The sequence below is a fragment of the Pieris brassicae genome, chromosome 4, assembly GCF_905147105.1.
Source record: "Pieris brassicae chromosome 4, ilPieBrab1.1, whole genome shotgun sequence".
Classification (NCBI taxonomy): Eukaryota; Metazoa; Arthropoda; class Insecta; order Lepidoptera; family Pieridae; genus Pieris; species Pieris brassicae.
Window position 1 is genome coordinate 20,369,096 of NC_059668.1, and position 17,618 is coordinate 20,386,713.

Genomic DNA, 17,618 nt, shown 5'->3' on the forward strand with positions numbered 1-17,618 from the left:
CCTTTTAAGAATTTGTACGCTCTTTTCTTGAAGGACGCATAAGTCGAATTGGTTCGGAAATACTTCGGTGGGCAGCTGCTCCCACATAGCGGTCGTGCGTGGCAGAAATTGCCTTGAAAATCACTCAGTCGTGGAACGGCGGACGTCGAGGTGATACGGGTGGAATTTTGTATTCTGCCTCGACGTCCGATGATGAAACTCAGCTGCAGGTATTAATCCGAACAACTCCTCTGAACACTCTCCATGGTAAATGCGGTAGAAGATGCAGAGTGACCCTACGCAACGCCAAAGGATCGAGCCGCTCGGAGAGGGATTGGTCATCGACGATTTGAACCGCTCTTTGTTGGATACGGTCAAGTGGAAGGAGCTGGTACTGGGGAGCCCCCGCCCAGAGGTGAGAACAGTATTCCATGTGGGGCCGTATTTGCGCTTTATAGAGTTGCAAGCGGTGGCCCGGAGTGAAGAGTACCGTCTTGCCTTGCTGAGCACACCAAGCTTTTTGGAGGCTAATTTAGCCTTTCCCTCCAAATGACCGCGAAACTGAACGACGTTCGATATGTCAACGCCAAGTATTCCGATGCTGGCTGTGGTTTCAAGAAGAGTGTTTTCGAAAAGAGGAGTAGCGACAAAGGGAGTATAAATTGACTCTCATAATTTTTCCCTAACACGCCAAAAGATGTATAACTTCAAAAATAAAAATGTGTTGATTATTATAAACAATGCATTATAATGTGTAAGACTTGGGAACCCTTACCTATGTCAGGGTTTTAAATTACAATTTTGCTAACAACATTAATTTTATGACAGGATACGGACGTGCCGCGTAACACGTGAGAGTGAGTGTGTGGGTGCTTGTGAGGGAATGAGTGAGTGGGTGAGTAGTATGTAACTTAATATTAGGTCTCAGTAGCTTCTCCAATTCTGCGTGAGGTGTGTTCATAAGCCAGTCCTTTTGCCGTATTTTTATATTATGGACATTGAGTGGGTAGTTATTATGTATCTGTTTAAATTAATTATACGAGTAAATGTAGTCTGCCTGCAAATTGTGTCTAGCGAAGTTAGTTTGTAATGTAAAGCTTCTATGCCTACAGTAGTTGCATTTGTATGTCTCTTGGCATTTTGGAGAGATGTCAAACCTCACTGCTTTTAATACGCACCATCCACCAACAACGGGAAAATACTGTCCTCAAGTATTTATACAGGGAATTGTAAACATTTACATACCTTAACAAAACGTATTGACTGAACAATTCTTTCCTTTGACTAAAACTTTCCGAATTTCACATCTGTCGAGAAAATTGTGTAAAGGAAAATGTGATATTAGTTAAGTATTTGCGACATTTTTGCATTTGATCAAATTTTAACTTTTACGGAATCTGGAAAGTTTTTAAAATATTATATTATTGGGCCCTTGGTATGCCTTTCAGACAAGATAAAGTTAGGGGAAGGGAATTTCGAGTTGAACGAACATTCACTAGCTGGTTGTCTGCCTGTGTATAATGTGTAACTGCAACTTCAGTTGTAGAAACAAACGGGTCTCGAAAAAGAAAGGAAGCAGGTTGGTAAAGGACTCAGTGAAGACGCTTAAGGGTATGTATAAGAAGAAATTTCGCCTCATCATTTTACCTATTTAGAGTCCGTTTTATACTTAATGTAATTTAATGTTGTTAATTGAAATTGATGGAACAGTGTTGGACTAGTGGCTTTATCGTCTGACTCTCATCCCTTAGGTCGTAGGTTCGATCCGTGGCTGTGCACCAATGGAATTTCTTTCTATATGCCCATTAAACTTTCTCTCGGTGAAGGAAACTCCGTAAGGCAACCGGCTTGCCTTAGACCTAAAAAATCAACGGCGTGTGTCAGGCACAAGAGGCTGCTCACCTACTTACGTTTTAGATGAACACATGATTATGAAACACATGAGATAGGGACTTACTACGGCGGTCTCTGGAGCCCGGTACATAGCTAAACAAATAAACAATTTTGAAGGCCTTTAATTTAAATTAAATAAACATTTCACATCGTTCTTGCTTTCTGTTTGAAGATCTCTAACAATCAGTTTAATCCGATACACTATTATCGGTTAAGTTTCGTGATTATAAGATTGCTTTTATTCCGAATTTCATTAAGTTACCATTGGTGTATTATATTAATAAAGCAATGAAAAATTACATTATATATAATATCTTAAACAGTTATAGACGTGATATGATTTAATTTAGACAGCGGGACGTTTCGAGAGCTTTACATCAGTTATTCATTGCAGCAGCATTATTTGGTTCTAAAATAACTTTAATTTTCCTTCACGAGCAAGTTACATTGCGTAAATAGAGATAGAAATCCTCTTGTGCACTCCAGCTGGCAAGCAATTAATATTATTTAGCATCAAGTTGATTATTAAATCGCGTAGCCGTCGCTACGAAAAGAAGCTTTCGGAAAGTTTTAAGTGTGAGCAATTTACTTTCACTGACATTTGAAATACATTAACCATTCTTTGAAAATTTCATTTTAAATTTGAAGTATTGACAGAAGTCAAAATTAGTGGAGTTTGAAAGTATTATTATGTATTTGCACATAAGGATTATGGATTCCAATTGGTAATGCACATTTTTACATCCAATATATCGCTAATATCACGGATAATAGTGATACGAATACTACAAGGCACACAAGATACATGAAAAAAATTAATAAACTGCATAGAATAAAATTTATGTTATTTGTATTTTTTAATTGTGCGTTGAGTGAACTGACAAAAGATTTGCTACATGTCACTTACAAAAAGAAAGTAGCACTTACGTAAGAAAAAGTTAGTCTTTCTGTAAATATGTTAATCTTTTACTGTTTAATGTTGTTGTTTTCTGTGTGTATCTAATATTATACTTAACTTTGTAAATTAAATAAATAAATAAAATTAATATAAAATCTTTTATATTTAGTATTGTCTTTGGTTAACATAGCTTTTACACATTGAAAGAAAACAATTTTTTAACCGGATTAAAGCTATTTGTATTATTGATTTCTTTTAACTTTTATCTTAACTCAACACTTGCAAAATAAATCTTTATTTTTAAAGTGCTTACTGAGGTAATTAGGTCGTTTACCGACGGTTTGGCGGTTTACGGCCCTGAAGTTTTGTATGTGATGTAAATAGTTACAGCATTGGAGTAATCTGTAATGATAGCTGATTTTGTTATTTAAATGAATATATAATAATATAATTGTCAATTAATAAATATATATTATAATAATCTATATATATATATATATACATACAAATGAATCCTTATTTCCATTGGTCACGGTATCATGCGTGAACGGCTAGACTGATTTCGCTAATTATTGTTTTGTTGTGTTTTTTGTTGTCAGGAGAAGGTTCTTATTCCATTTCATTCAAACTTTTTTCATGTTACCTAATGACGTTTAACATAACATTGACAGAATGCGTGCTGCAAATATCATCAAAGAGGATGTAAGAAAAATTTATATCGTTACAAATAAATACTGCAAACGGAGTTATTATATTTATAAAATACATATAAAATAATTACAGTCGCTAATTGTTTGTGGCATTAATCTTGAAAATCCATGTTATTTACATGGCGGCCGCCGTGTTATGTCGCCTGTTACCATGTAGGAATACCAACCAAACTATTTATATACGCGCCAGAAAAACAAACAAAGAATGTTTTATATCAGAAAGCATTTTTAATTCATTATACCAATTCCAAATCAATATTCATACTTAAGACAAGACAACGTCTGTTGGGTCGGATAGTTGTTAATAATATTAAATATATACAAACTTGTCTACGAATTCAATACTTTCATGCAGACCTGACGTTACCTACTTCAGAATTCCCCCAACACGGAATTAAAATAAGTCTTTCGAGCGACTTCGTACCCAGGCGCGACCCTCACGTTGAGAAACAATGATGTTGATATACATCACAGGTTATATACCAATGATTCAAATCTCAGTGATACGTGAGTCGAGGCTGTAATGCGTAATCCAGTCTGGATCGTGACATATGAACGAGCGAGGGTCGCTCCAACGGCTCTCGATAAGCCTCCAAGTTCAACCCTTGTTTGTGACCTATGTAAAACTTTACTGTTTACAAGTAAATAACATAGTATTAAATTGGTAATTAGATTCGATTCCACCTAATCATTAGATACTAAACTGAACATCATCCATAGGTTCGTTTCCCGAGAATAATTTATTTATTTTTCATTCAAGGTATACTGGCACAGGGACCAAACTTTTTAAATTTGCTTGAATTTTCTATGCATCCATTTTTAATTATTATTACATTTTTTTTTATGTAATAGGAGGTAAATGAGCAGGAGGCTCACTTGATGTTAAGTGATACTGCCGCTCATGGACATTCACATTGCCAGAAGGCTCGCAAGTGCGTTGCCGGCCTTTTAGACGCATTTAATGTACATTTCTTTTTTGACGTTTATAAGTGTATATTGTGTTACCTATATGAATAAATGATTTTGACTTTTAGGAATTGGTACGCTCTTGAAGTACGCTAAGTCGAATTGGTTCGGAAATCCTTCAGTGGGTTCAATATTACTTTTAGAATATTGTAGACACTGTACATGTGTGTGTTAGTAATAAAATAGTTTAATTTAACCATGATTTATTCAGGTAGGTAAGCTGATTACTTAGCCTTATTAATGAAGAATTATATAAAATATGTGCGTAAAAATATGTAGTTAGATAAAAAAAAATATTTTGTCTAGAGTCGCTCTTCTAATGAATAGGGAATGCTCGTTTTGGTTAATCCCTCTGTCTCGTTTCAACACTGTACGAGCCATATTTATTTAGAATTTCATCAACATCACCTTTATGGCTGGAAGTCTTCCACAAACTAGCGAACTGTGGAATCGACTTCCAGTGGGGGTCTTCCCAGAGAGGTAAGACCTCCAACTATTCAAAGATAGAGTGTCCTCCTCCCACAAAGGCCGGCAACGCATCCACTAAAAACCCATAGGCTGCGATGACTGCCTTTTTTGGGCATCCCGTAGGATCTTTTGCCCCCCCCCCCTATTTTGTAAAAAAAAATGCTCAAGCGAAAATCTTATTCATTGATAGATCTTACCTGCCAGAGCTCGGTGTGGTTTAGCACGCCTTCCAATAGCAGGCGACGCAAGAGACAAAGCGCGTTCCGGTCGCGGTATTTGCAAGGTTATACCAGCACTTGGTTCGGAGCGTCGAACCCTCACCGCGCTAGCCTCCACCACAGAGTCAATACTGCCTGACCGCGGTAATGCTGATGAACTGTCCCTGTGTAAAATCAAAAGTCAATTTTATTAACCCGATATAATGTAAAGTCTTTCTGTGTTAATTGATAAATACTGATTATAAAAGAAAAATCTTCTTTGTGTACTTTCGAATTAGCTGATAAAACTCGGCACATATCTACTTTTTTAGAGCATCTACATGGTTATAGTGCATGGTAGATGATCAGTCCTAATTAATTATTTATTTGCAGTGAAACGAATTTAGGAGTTTAAGGCACGAAGGTGATCCCCCTTAGTGACTAGGTTTTGTGTCTCTTAGATTTTTAATAAAATTTAAGCTATATTAAACAAAACTCAACATAACAAACATACCGAAATAAGACAAAAGGAAACACAATATACAACAGAAAATGGGTTTATTCAGGTGTCACTGCCGCCTTTATTCATTTAACGATACACCCGACTTTCGCGCGAAACCAAAGAAGACGAAGGTTTTGGGCAATTAATTACGTTACACTCGATTTATATTTCGAATCGTTACCTCCTAATCGCTAACCATGGCTTCGCCAACAGTATCTCTATTATATTATACAGAAGATTTATGTTTTTGAAAGCAATATTATCCCTCAGTAACTGGCCTAGATATTTTTTTAATATTTAGTAAATAAACATTTATTTCTAAACGAAGTGGAAGCCTTTGAAGCCCCTCCTCGTCTGTGTAGTACATATATCGACATTATCATATATTTCTTATTAAGATAGTGAATTTGCGTGACGTGACAGCAGTATAATTGTGTGTGCAGTTTTGTTAAATTACCTAGTAAACACCGAGTGAATCCCAATAAAAATTGTATTCAATACTTTATAAAGATACTGTGAACCACATATATCGGAGATTCTTCTGACATATCCTGAATTACTGAGTGAATGTATGCGATGCGACACATTTTATGAATCATTTTTAAACTACCCTTATATCATTTTGTCCATAAAAATAGGAACATCCGTATACGTCAGTCAACGTCATTGTTAAATTAGATTTTTAGCAACTGACATCTGACAGCGGCACTATTGCCATTCCTAGTAGATCTATCGGTCCAAAATCCGTGTATCCAATTAACAAAACTAATTATTATAACATACTCTTGGATTATTCCTACATTAGGTTTTGAGTAAAAACTATAATAATGGATTGCCGTAAGTGTTTAAAAATTGCACCTGATGCAACAAATGTACTTTCTGCCTAGCATAGTTGCATTTCTAGTGTGCTGAATTCGGAATCAGACTTTAAGAAAATGTTACTTATGAACAGAATAAAATGTAAGTGTTCTGCATTTAAGACTAACTCTTCCCTGCCGTCCAACTTCATAGAAGAAATTGCGTCACTACCCCCCACATAGCGCTCGTTCCAGGTGTCTAATCTTGAGTCTTGTCAGTCGTCACAAGTAGGAAAGCGGATACGCATCATACCCTATTCGCGTCCCCGTCTCCTCGACGTCTTCCCCCGCGAGAGCGTCTGCCCTTTCGTTTCTCGGAGTGCCAACGTGCGCCATCCGCAAAAAGAGTTCAATCTTAATTTTCATGGCACCCTTCCAGGTTCTGGCGAATCTCGGCAAGGATCGAGAGAGTGTCTACCCGCGATGGCATCCAGTGAATAGCCGGAGTCGCTGCTTACAGCCGCATTACGCCTCCCTTTTGTCAAACATGTCACTGTGTACCTCAGTGCAGCTAGCTCCACCTGGTCCACACTGTACATTACGGAACCAGCCTCACTCTTTTATTTCTATTCTCGGTCCCGTCTTGCCACTCAGCCCATATCGCTCCCTCTCCCGCGGATTTAAACTTTATTAACTTGAGATTTAAACTTTATGAACTTGAGCAATAAACTTTATTAGATCTAGATATAAACTTTATTAGATTGAGATATATACTTTATTAACTTGAGCAATAAACTTTATTAGATCTAGATATAAACTTTATTAGATTGAGATATATACTTTATGAACTTGAGCAATAAACTTTATTAGATCTAGATATAAACTTTATTAGATTGAGATATATACTTTATTAACTTGAGCAATAAACTTTATTAGATCTAGATATAAACTTTATTAGATTGAGATATATACTTTATGAACTTGAGCAATAAACTTTATTAGATCTAGATATAAACTTTATTAGATTGAGATATATACTTTATTAACTTGAGCAATAAACTTTATTAGATCTAGATATAAACTTTATTAGATTGAGATATATACTTTATTAACTTGAGCAATAAACTTTATTAGATCTAGATATAAACTTTATTAGATTGAGATATATACTTTATTAACTTGAGCAATAAACTTTATTAGATCTAGATATAAACTTTATTAGATTGAGATATATACTTTATTAACTTGAGCAATAAACTTTATTAGATCTAGATATAAACTTTATTAGATTGAGATATATACTTTATTAACTTGAGCAATAAACTTTATTAGATCTAGATATAAACTTTATTAGATTGAGATATATACTTTATGAACTTGAGCAATAAACTTTATTAGATCTAGATATAAACTTTATTAGATTGAGATATATACTTTATTAACTTGAGCAATAAACTTTATTAGATCTAGATATAAACTTTATTAGATTGAGATATATACTTTATGAACTTGAGCAATAAACTTTATTAGATCTAGATATAAACTTTATTAGATTGAGATATATACTTTATTAACTTGAGCAATAAACTTTATTAGATCTAGATATAAACTTTATTAGATTGAGATATATACTTTATGAACTTGAGCAATAAACTTTATTAGATCTAGATATAAACTTTATTAGATTGAGATATATACTTTATTAACTTGAGCTATACACTTTATTGACTTGAGATATACACTTTATTAGATTTAGATATAAACTTTATTAGATTGAGAAGAAGTTCCAATACATCCACGGAGCGGTAAACGAGCTTACCACGTTTGAAGAGCAAAAAATATTTATGTTATTTATTTATTCACACTTCGTTGCATTAAAAAAATACACAAATAACACCATACATAAAAAAGTCTAAGCGATACAACGGGCGGCCTTATCGCTAACAAGCGATCTCTTCTAGGCAACTCTAGTAAGATAAAAACTAAAAAAAGAATGATGAGTAAAGTGTAAGTGCATAACCAAATGTTTTATAAAAAAAGAACCTTAATGTAAAGTAATATTTTTTTTAAATAACAAACTGAAAAGCTAATCTCACAGATTACACGGATTCATGAAGGGCGATGCAAAAGAAAAGGAAAAACAAGAATTACACAATTCACAATTGATCAAGATAGGAGGATCAGGAGGTTAAGAAATGTTATGCAGAAGAGTTTTAAAAGATGATAGGGAGGTAGACATTCGTATGGAGTCGGGCAGCCTATTCCACGACTTAATGGCGGAGATCCTAGATGACTTGCCTAAGATAGATACGCTGTGGGATGGAATTTCCAATAAACAGAAGAAGAATATTGTCCTTCTTATATTAAATAAGAGTTTTAAGAGTTTTGGGATTGAAAAGAATTAGGTAAACTCAAGTTTACTACGCGGTTCTTATAAGGTTACGCACTCGGTTGAATATGACTGACGACGTAATATTCAAATAAATATGTGCTCTAACCTGGGAATCGTACTATTTACATTTAAAAAGTGAAGTTCATATCATTTTTCATTGCTTAACTCTACAGGGATACAAAACGAACTCTAACGAACTGCCCGTAGTACAGAGCGGTATGAAATTGAAACAAGTGGATTATTGGAGCGACAAAACGTGCTGTTACTCGTTATTGCGTCACACCTGGACCACTAGCTCATAATGCACAAGTGCGAAGAAGAAAAATATTTCATTTTCACATTTTAAAATTTTTAGTAAAACTTGGTATGACCGTTGTAAAAAAAAATATTATTTGTCGAAGTGAAGAAAAGGGAAATGTTGCTGACACTAACTGCCTACATTGTACTTTGGTTCGCGGCAGATTGAATTTCTTTGCTGCATTGTGTAAGAAATATAAAAAGTTGTTGGCCAATAATAAAAACAGTAATTAAAAAGTACAGTGTTGGCTTCAGCGTTCGACTCTCATCCCTGAGGTCGTAGGTTCGATCCCCGGCTGTGCACCAATGGACATTGAAGGAATCGTCACCATTGTCTTAGACCCAAAAAGTCGACAGCGTGCATCAGGCACAGATGGCTCACCTGCTTGCCTATTAGATTAACAAATGATCATGAAGCAGATACAGAAATTTGAGACCCAGACCTAAAAAGGTTGTAGCGCCATTTTATTATTTTTAATTTAAAAGTACGAGTTCACTGTAGTATTTTCTTTGTTTTATAATTACAACTTGAACCAGTTACGGGGAAATTAATAACTTGAGATTCGAGATTTCAACTTATAGAAACGATTGCGATGCCTCTGATACAGATGCTTTAAGTACAAGCTTTACTTTGGTGTAAAATAGTTAGAATATTAGATTTGTCATTATGAAAACAAAGCGCAAATACTACTGAAACCTTGTTTTGTTTTGCTTTCAAATCAAAGAGCTTGTAAATCACGTTATCGAGTTGTGTAGCGAGTTAGCGGCGCTTTCGCTCGTCAAACTTATTTCTCAAGGCTTTGTCTTTAACATACTATAACTTTTTGATTGAGGGCAAACGGGGGACCCATCTGATGTTAAGTGATACCGCCACTCATACACTCTTAATGCTAGAGGCGTACCGTTATTGACTAGTGCGTTGTCGGCTAAACTGGTTGAATGTAAACTTAACTTTATAAAAAATTGCGAACTGGCCTGATACAGCGACAATCTCCTAGATACTATATCAAAATTGCATATAAAAACTTCAGAATCGGTATGCCTATTGGATAGCCGTTTAGATTTTATTTACTAACTTTGCAATTATAAATATTTTATCCGGATAAATGTAAAGTTACATTTACGTGTATTCTTTTAAGAACAAGATTTGATTGATCTTTAACATCCGTTGTAAAGAACGAATTAAACAATTTATATTTTTAACCATTAAAAAGATTTTATCTGAAGAGTTTTCTTTAAAGCACGGAAAGACTTTAAAGAAAACTTTTAGTTGATCATTAATATACGTTATAAAAATTAAAAAATCAACTCTTTATAATTAAAACGATAAAAGTATTTTGAAAACTGATTACTGTGAAATAATTATTATACTACGTATATATGATTAAGACAAAATACTTTTTCCTATCCAAAACATAACTGAATTCATAATATTCAACAACAACCATATCAGTTTCTATATTGTAAGAATTATTTTATGTAAATATTTTAATTTATTGTGTGTGTTGTTTTTTTCTGTGTATGTATTGTTTTGTATGTGATATAGTAGCCGCATTGTAGTAATTAAATTGCCAGAAATTGCGTGCACCACCATTATGTGGGACCAGCTGCCCACTGAAGTATTTCCAAAATAATTCGACTTCGGGTAATTCAAGTAAAAAGCGTACCAATTCTTAAAAGGCCGGCAGCGCGCTTGCGAGCCGTATGGCAGTAAGTGTCCATGGGCGGCGTATCACTTAACTTTTTCCCGTTTGCCTACTGTAACATAAAAAATTGGAATGTTAGCTTTTTTATTAAAATTAAATAAAGTCTCTAGAAGTATGGTTTAAATAGCTTTTCGATACTGGAATTGACACAGAGGTATTCTACGTTTAATCTCGACGTAACAGAGATCAGACATACTTCAATCATGTGTCGTCTTAAGAAACTAGAACGAAACAAGGCGCTTTCTTCGCGGCTTTTTTCGATCACGGAAAGCCTCTGAAAGTCTTTGAACAAAATCTATGTTTTTCTTAATGTTTGCTTAGAGCGTGTTCACAAGCATTGTTTGTATGCGGCCGTCACCTTGACATCGTGAAAGCCTCTCACTGGCTGTGTTGGCATCGCTCCCGAGCCGCGAGAACTATTAGTAATGCCCACGAATACTGTGTAGAATAAATGATAACTTTAAAATTATCAAACATACTTCATATCATATCATCTTAAGTGATATATACATTGTTATATTATTACTTACCACTAACGACATGTTTCAATAAATTTCATAATATAATAACACTTTAATTACAGTACAATAAGACAAAGTGGTGGTCTCACTCCTTGACAACCCAGACGTAAACCATTGAAACATTAAAAATAAAATAAAACACTTATTAACACACATACATACTTTAACTTGCAAACTGAATATAAATATTGTAAGGTTACACTTAACAAATGGGTTTATCGATACAAGATGGTAAATTGTTTTTGTAATTGTAAAGCGTATTTTTACTATGTCAGGCCTACTTTATATTAATAAAATCTCTTTATATAAGTGTGTATTTGTTTATAATACCGCTACGCGACGGGAAGAATTTGCAATTGAGCAATTTCTGTAAACGACGATGAAAGTGAAATTAATTTTAATACAATTTTAAGATTTAAATATTATATTATAATTATTAAATAGTTATACCGAGTACTAATTAGTATTTAAAAGAAATTTCTTTCATTAATTAAGCTTTTTACATTACAATATAGTAATAAACAGTTGCAGACGAGACAAAGAGAGCCGGAAAGATTAGGAGCGAGTTAAAACACGATGCTCAAGACCGAACGCGACGGAGACTCATTGTTTTTTTTTTATAAAACATGGGGCAAACGGGCAGAAGCCTCACCTGATGTTAAGTGATACCGCCGCCCATGGACACTCTCAATGCCAGATGGCTAGCGAGTGCGTTGCCGGCCTTTTAACCTGTGGACACCTTCTGCCCCATCGAGGAGTTTTAGGACATTAAGTCACAGAAAAATATACTGTTTATGATAATACCTTAGTTAAAAGTCTGTTTACTTGATATCTTTTTATAAATTAATAATATTAAAAGAATCGTCAATACTATTTTCCTGCAAAGTAATAATAAAAACCAATAAAATTTTAATAAAAAGTAAATTCAAACAAATTTTAGAAGTTTGGTCTCTTTGGCAGTGCACCTAAAGGTTTTAATAAAATATTATCTTATTTAATAATTAAAATTGAAAATAATTCTTTAAATATATACTTATTATATTAAATAAAATCGTATTAACTATCGACAAATCAAAAAGTTCCATGTGACAGTGTGTCGTGCTGGCAGCATTTCCTCGTAGTATTGCGATACTTATTTCGAGCAAGGAAATCAGACATCCAGATAGACTACACAATTCAGTTTGAATTATGTAAATCCAAGTACTACGTGATTACAAAACTTTGTTAGTATTCTGTGGCTGACGTTGTATATAGTGATGTATTTACTACAACTTAACCTTTGAGATAGTTCGTTAGGTGTGGAGAATGTTAAGTGTTGATGTAAAACGGTTTGATCATTGTTAAATTTATTTATAGGTTATAATTAGAAAAATTTAAGGTAATTTTTTTTATGAAAGTCATACACACTTGACTATGTTAGCAATTTGTTGGCTTTTAATTGAATCAAGGAATTGGAATCGAACGTTAAAATCATTCAAATATAAGTTTAATGTACAAAGTATTAAAGTAACAGAACGAAAATGTAATTGATTAAACAGTGAACGAGAAATCTCGAATTCAGTGAGAAAATTTGATCACAGCAAGCTAGTACGAATTCAGGTCGAATGAAACGTAAGCTTGTAAGAAAATTACCTTGAAGTAAATACAATCTACATAGAAAACTTTCCCTGTCATATGTGTTATAGTTTATTCGTTACATATATCTTCGCCATTCTTATGATATACGAAACCTTTTCGCTACACAACTTTAAAATTGTACGTTGAAACAAAACTTCTAACGGTTAGACAATTTTAATGGCTATATGCTGACTATTTTGGAAACAAATATGTATAATGCACTTTCTTCGCTCAACGCTTTTTCTCTTTCTCTTTTTTTTACTATGGATTCAAAACATTATACTAACAATCCTAACATATTCTAAACTTCTATGTCAATATCAAAAGTATTCTTCTTGTGCAACAGTAGTTTGAATATATTATTGTAAGTGTTATGTAGAATTTATTACGTCAAGAAATTAAAATCATTTACATGTCAAATTGAAAAGATTCCGTGTGGTACTTGTTACACCCCCCCTCCCTCGCGAGGGGGATGTTTAGGTCTGTTCGTGTGTCCGGTGTGTTTGTGCTAAAACAGGGCAGCCCGCCCCGGGCATGTAGGACTTGATGCAGCGCGTATGAAGACGCGGTCTCTACTCGCTGCGCGCAGCCGATGGGGTTGTGTTCGGGGTGTCAATCCGGTGGTGAAGGAGTAATATCAAGTTGTCCCTGGTGTCGTGCTCGGTGGTATCGGGCATTAAAGAGATTGCCCACGGCACAGGGAATCCTTGTGTGGGCACTTTCTCTTTTAACTATACATCTTTTATTATCTACATTACTACTATTTTTTATCTACATTATTTAATAAAAACTGTATAACTAAACTATTTAACCCTTTCGCATACTGCCATGGAGATTTATATATGTAATAACATAAAACATTTAGAGACACGAACGTATTTATAAACATACAATTTTTATTAATTTAAAGAGATTTGTACTCTAAAGTTCTCGTACAATTTAATCTTTAACCACTTTGCATACCTTTAGATTGCTTTATAATTTAAAATTCAAATGAAACTGTAAGTTTGCAATTTTAACATTTTAATCCGTGTGTTTGATTTGATTGAATTGAAACCATTTAAACATAAGACGTTCGTGTTTCATTGTTCTCCATATATAAAATGTTTCGATGTCTCACTCTCACACTGTCACACTCTCACTCACACTAGAATAACTGTTCAGACACGCTCGGGGCGAAACTTAATTAAATGTCAATTCCGATGGAGGGTTGTAACATTTATTTAATCCAAGTTATTTAATTGCAAATCACCAATTTCCCAGACATTTCCTGTTTACATATCTATGTGAATAAGCTATATTTATTTCCGAATAAAAATAAAATTACACCTGTGCAAAGCCGGGATATTACGTTTTTTTTATAGAACATGGGGGTAAACGGGCAGGAGGCTCATCTGATGTTAAGTCATACCGCCGCCTATGGATACTTACACTGCTCGCACGTGCGTGGCCGGCCTTTTAGGAATTGGTACAATCTTATCTTGGCGGACTCTATATCGAATTGGTTCAGAAATTCAACAGCTACCACATAGGTGGTGCGCGGCAAAAAGTGCCTTAAAAGCACTCAGTTGTGGAACGACCCCTCCAGAGGTGAGAACAGTACTCCATGTGGAGCCGAATTTGCGATTTATAGAGTTGCAAGTTGTCGGAGTTAAGTACCGTATCGCCGCTCTGAGCACACCAAGTTTAAAGACTAATTTATTACTTATATTTATTTTGTAGTGTTAATATAAGGATGCACCGAGCAGCTGGTGGACTAGCGAAAATTGTAATTAGTTTGAAATGAATTGAATTTAGTTCAAACTAATATACTGAAGGAGGTTTTAGTAAAAGGCTATAATGATACTAATATAGCAACTCCGATATGTATGTACAGCATAAGGAAGCGTTCTAATTTGCTCCGTCCAAAAAAAAAATACTGTTATAACATAAACCGTGTTTTATTTCCATGTTCAGGCGTCTACCTGTGAGAAACAATACGCCTCGCATTAGTTTCATATCATTTCAACCTTTCGGTCACACAATCTCCAGGTTGAAACCCGCATAACCAGTTCACCAGCTCTTTTTATTGGCTAACATATATTATAAAGAGTTTTCAGTTTCTTTGTAAAAATATTTACTAGTGAACGGAAATATTATCCAAACGAAACGTAGCTGTTTCTTACGAATTGCCTTCGTTATTTGAAAATGTGTTGTTAAGGAATACTGGAAAACCTTAGAACAGAATATATATTTTTATTTACGTCAACGTGGAATCATGCTTTTAAATTGTGAGTTGTTCAACAGATTTTTTAACATTGCCTTAGATTTCATTTGACTTAGGAATTTCTAAAAGCAACGCACTCGCGAGCCCTCTAACATTAAAAGTGTCTTTTATGTGTTCTATAAAAAATACGAATTTTAATTATAAGAATAACGTGAAGTCACAGTAATCAGAAATAGTTGTATGTCTTTTAGTTCTCGTTAACAAGAACTAAAAAATACTAAGAGAATTTGCCTCAAATAAAGTAAATTGAGTTAAGTTTTCATATAGGTCAAGAGGAAGGTCAAGGCGTTTAGCCATTAATAATCTCGCTCTAAAGTATCTTGACGGATTAAGAAGAGAGTGTGAAGGGTGTTTAGCGAGATAAATAGCTGAGGTAGGCTTTTAGGCCGCCAAATTGATTTTTAATGTGTGGTGTAGGCAGTTATTTAGTTATTCCTGTTGGCTCCAACCTGTTTAGAGTACGCTGACATGTGCTTGTGATGTACTTTATAATATTACATGGTAAGGACTAGTGACTTAGCTTTAATGTGCCTGAGGGGTTCGTCAGAAGGCGACATCGTCCGCCGTTACATCATGTGCTAGTACTAATCTGCCGAAAAGGCCACATATGATTCACTGTATTACTGTTTTTAACGAACCTTTTTTTATTTTCCGTTAAGTGAAATGACAAGCTCCATCATTTGTACCTATAGAAATCAGTTATTTGTTGTTTTCTGTTTTTTTTATTGCGTTTGGATAATATTTGATTGTGATATTAATATTTTTTTGTTATGCATTGATGATTAAGGTTCACTTGTTAGGACACCATCGTGTATTTTCGTTAATAATTTTGAGATTTCCTATATATATTCTGAGATGACGTTTGCGTGCTGACTAAATGACTTGCTGTCATATTGAGTCATCGCGCAATCATTTAGCTCACCTGCTTTCTTTTCCATTCGAGTACTGGGACTGGAATCGACGGAGATGTGATAGACCATCTTCTATTGATTTGTTTTCTTGTTTTTCTTATCGCCTCTCATTCCTGAGCTCATGCGTTCAAATCACGGCTTTGCGCTCAAAGTTTATCTAGGTGCTAAAATATTTACTCGTTCATACCTTAAAAAACTATTGTACTTAAGCCCGTCCTAGACAAAATGTCGATGGCTGGTCACTTACTTGTCTATTAAGAAAAAAAAATCACAAAACAGACAAAAATCTAAGACCAACATCAGCCACTGGCTTGACTTAAAGGGTCAAGTGAAAATTACATCAAATGTTGAGAATAAAGCGGCCTTTACTTAAGTAGAAACTCAATCGGCCTTTCCTTAACTTACTTCCTAAACTATTTATCTATTCCGAGTTTAAGATTGACACTGGCCCACAGACGTATTCAGACTTACAAATGTATTCTGTAGATTGAATTTTTCGCTTCGAATTTAAAAGCGGAATTTACTTTGTTAACGTAAATTTATTCATTGTAGCCAGTCCTCTCAAATATTGCATGAATTCGCATTTAATTTGCCGTTGGAATACGACTATAATTGCTTTCAGATTATTTGACATATTGTCGAGCCTTTATTCATTTCTTCTTAATTTTACGACGTATTTATAAATGTATATTTTATTTGCGTGAAATTAAAGCGTGATTACACCATTATTCACAGAAACCGAATCAGTCCAATTTTAGCACTAATTTTTTTTCCCTTTAATTTCCCTCAGTCAAAAATGGTTGACTGAACTACAAACGGCAGCGCTGCCGAGAAATACCAATTAGCCTGCAGATGAAGCGATACAACTGGAAATGGATAGGCCATACACTCCTAATCTAAGCAATAGCTGGATTGGACAAGGAAAGCGGAAGCGTGGCCGTGGCTTCCTACTGTACGACCAAAGCCATGGAGTGACGTGAAATACGAGGCTCAAGACCGAACGCGATGGACTCACTGTGGGCGCCCTCTGACCCTAGTGGTCATAGGAAATTAACAAACAATACAATACTCTCCTACTCTCAAATTGTATTTACTTTGTGATAAAAAGAGACAGACGCGTTCTTTTATAAGAAGAGGTGTTAGACGGTTTTTTTTTTAAAAATAGGGGCAAGAATTCACGACGTTCAGTTCCGCGGTCATTTGCAGGGAAAGACTAAGTTAGCCTTCAAAAATCTTGGTGTCTCTTACCAAGGCAAGAGGTACACTCCGGGCTAACGCTTATTACTGTATGTATGTATGTATGTATGTGTGGACTCTGTTTCCGCACTTAGACGCTCAATAGGTCCATTGTGCGTAAAGTCCTGGCTAACTAAGCCAGCCTAACTCCTTCCAGAAGCACAGAAGTCCCCTGGGCACCTCGCAGGCTTCACGGAGCGACCTCACTGTTCCGAGGATTTCTACACATTGCTTAGTCACAGCCTCGCATTCCAGGACTACG

At 34.9% G+C, this 17,618-nt stretch overlaps 1 protein-coding gene across 1 annotated transcript in view; it reads right to left on the reverse strand.

Moving 5' to 3' along the window:
- Positions 1–17,618, reverse strand: part of LOC123708025 — a 130,126-nt gene that overhangs the window by 66,017 nt on the left and 46,491 nt on the right. Inside the window, exon 6 of the mRNA XM_045658465.1 lies at positions 5,112–5,296. Within this exon, the coding sequence (XP_045514421.1) occupies positions 5,112–5,296 (185 nt within the window). The remainder of the gene's footprint in view (positions 1–5,111; positions 5,297–17,618) is intronic.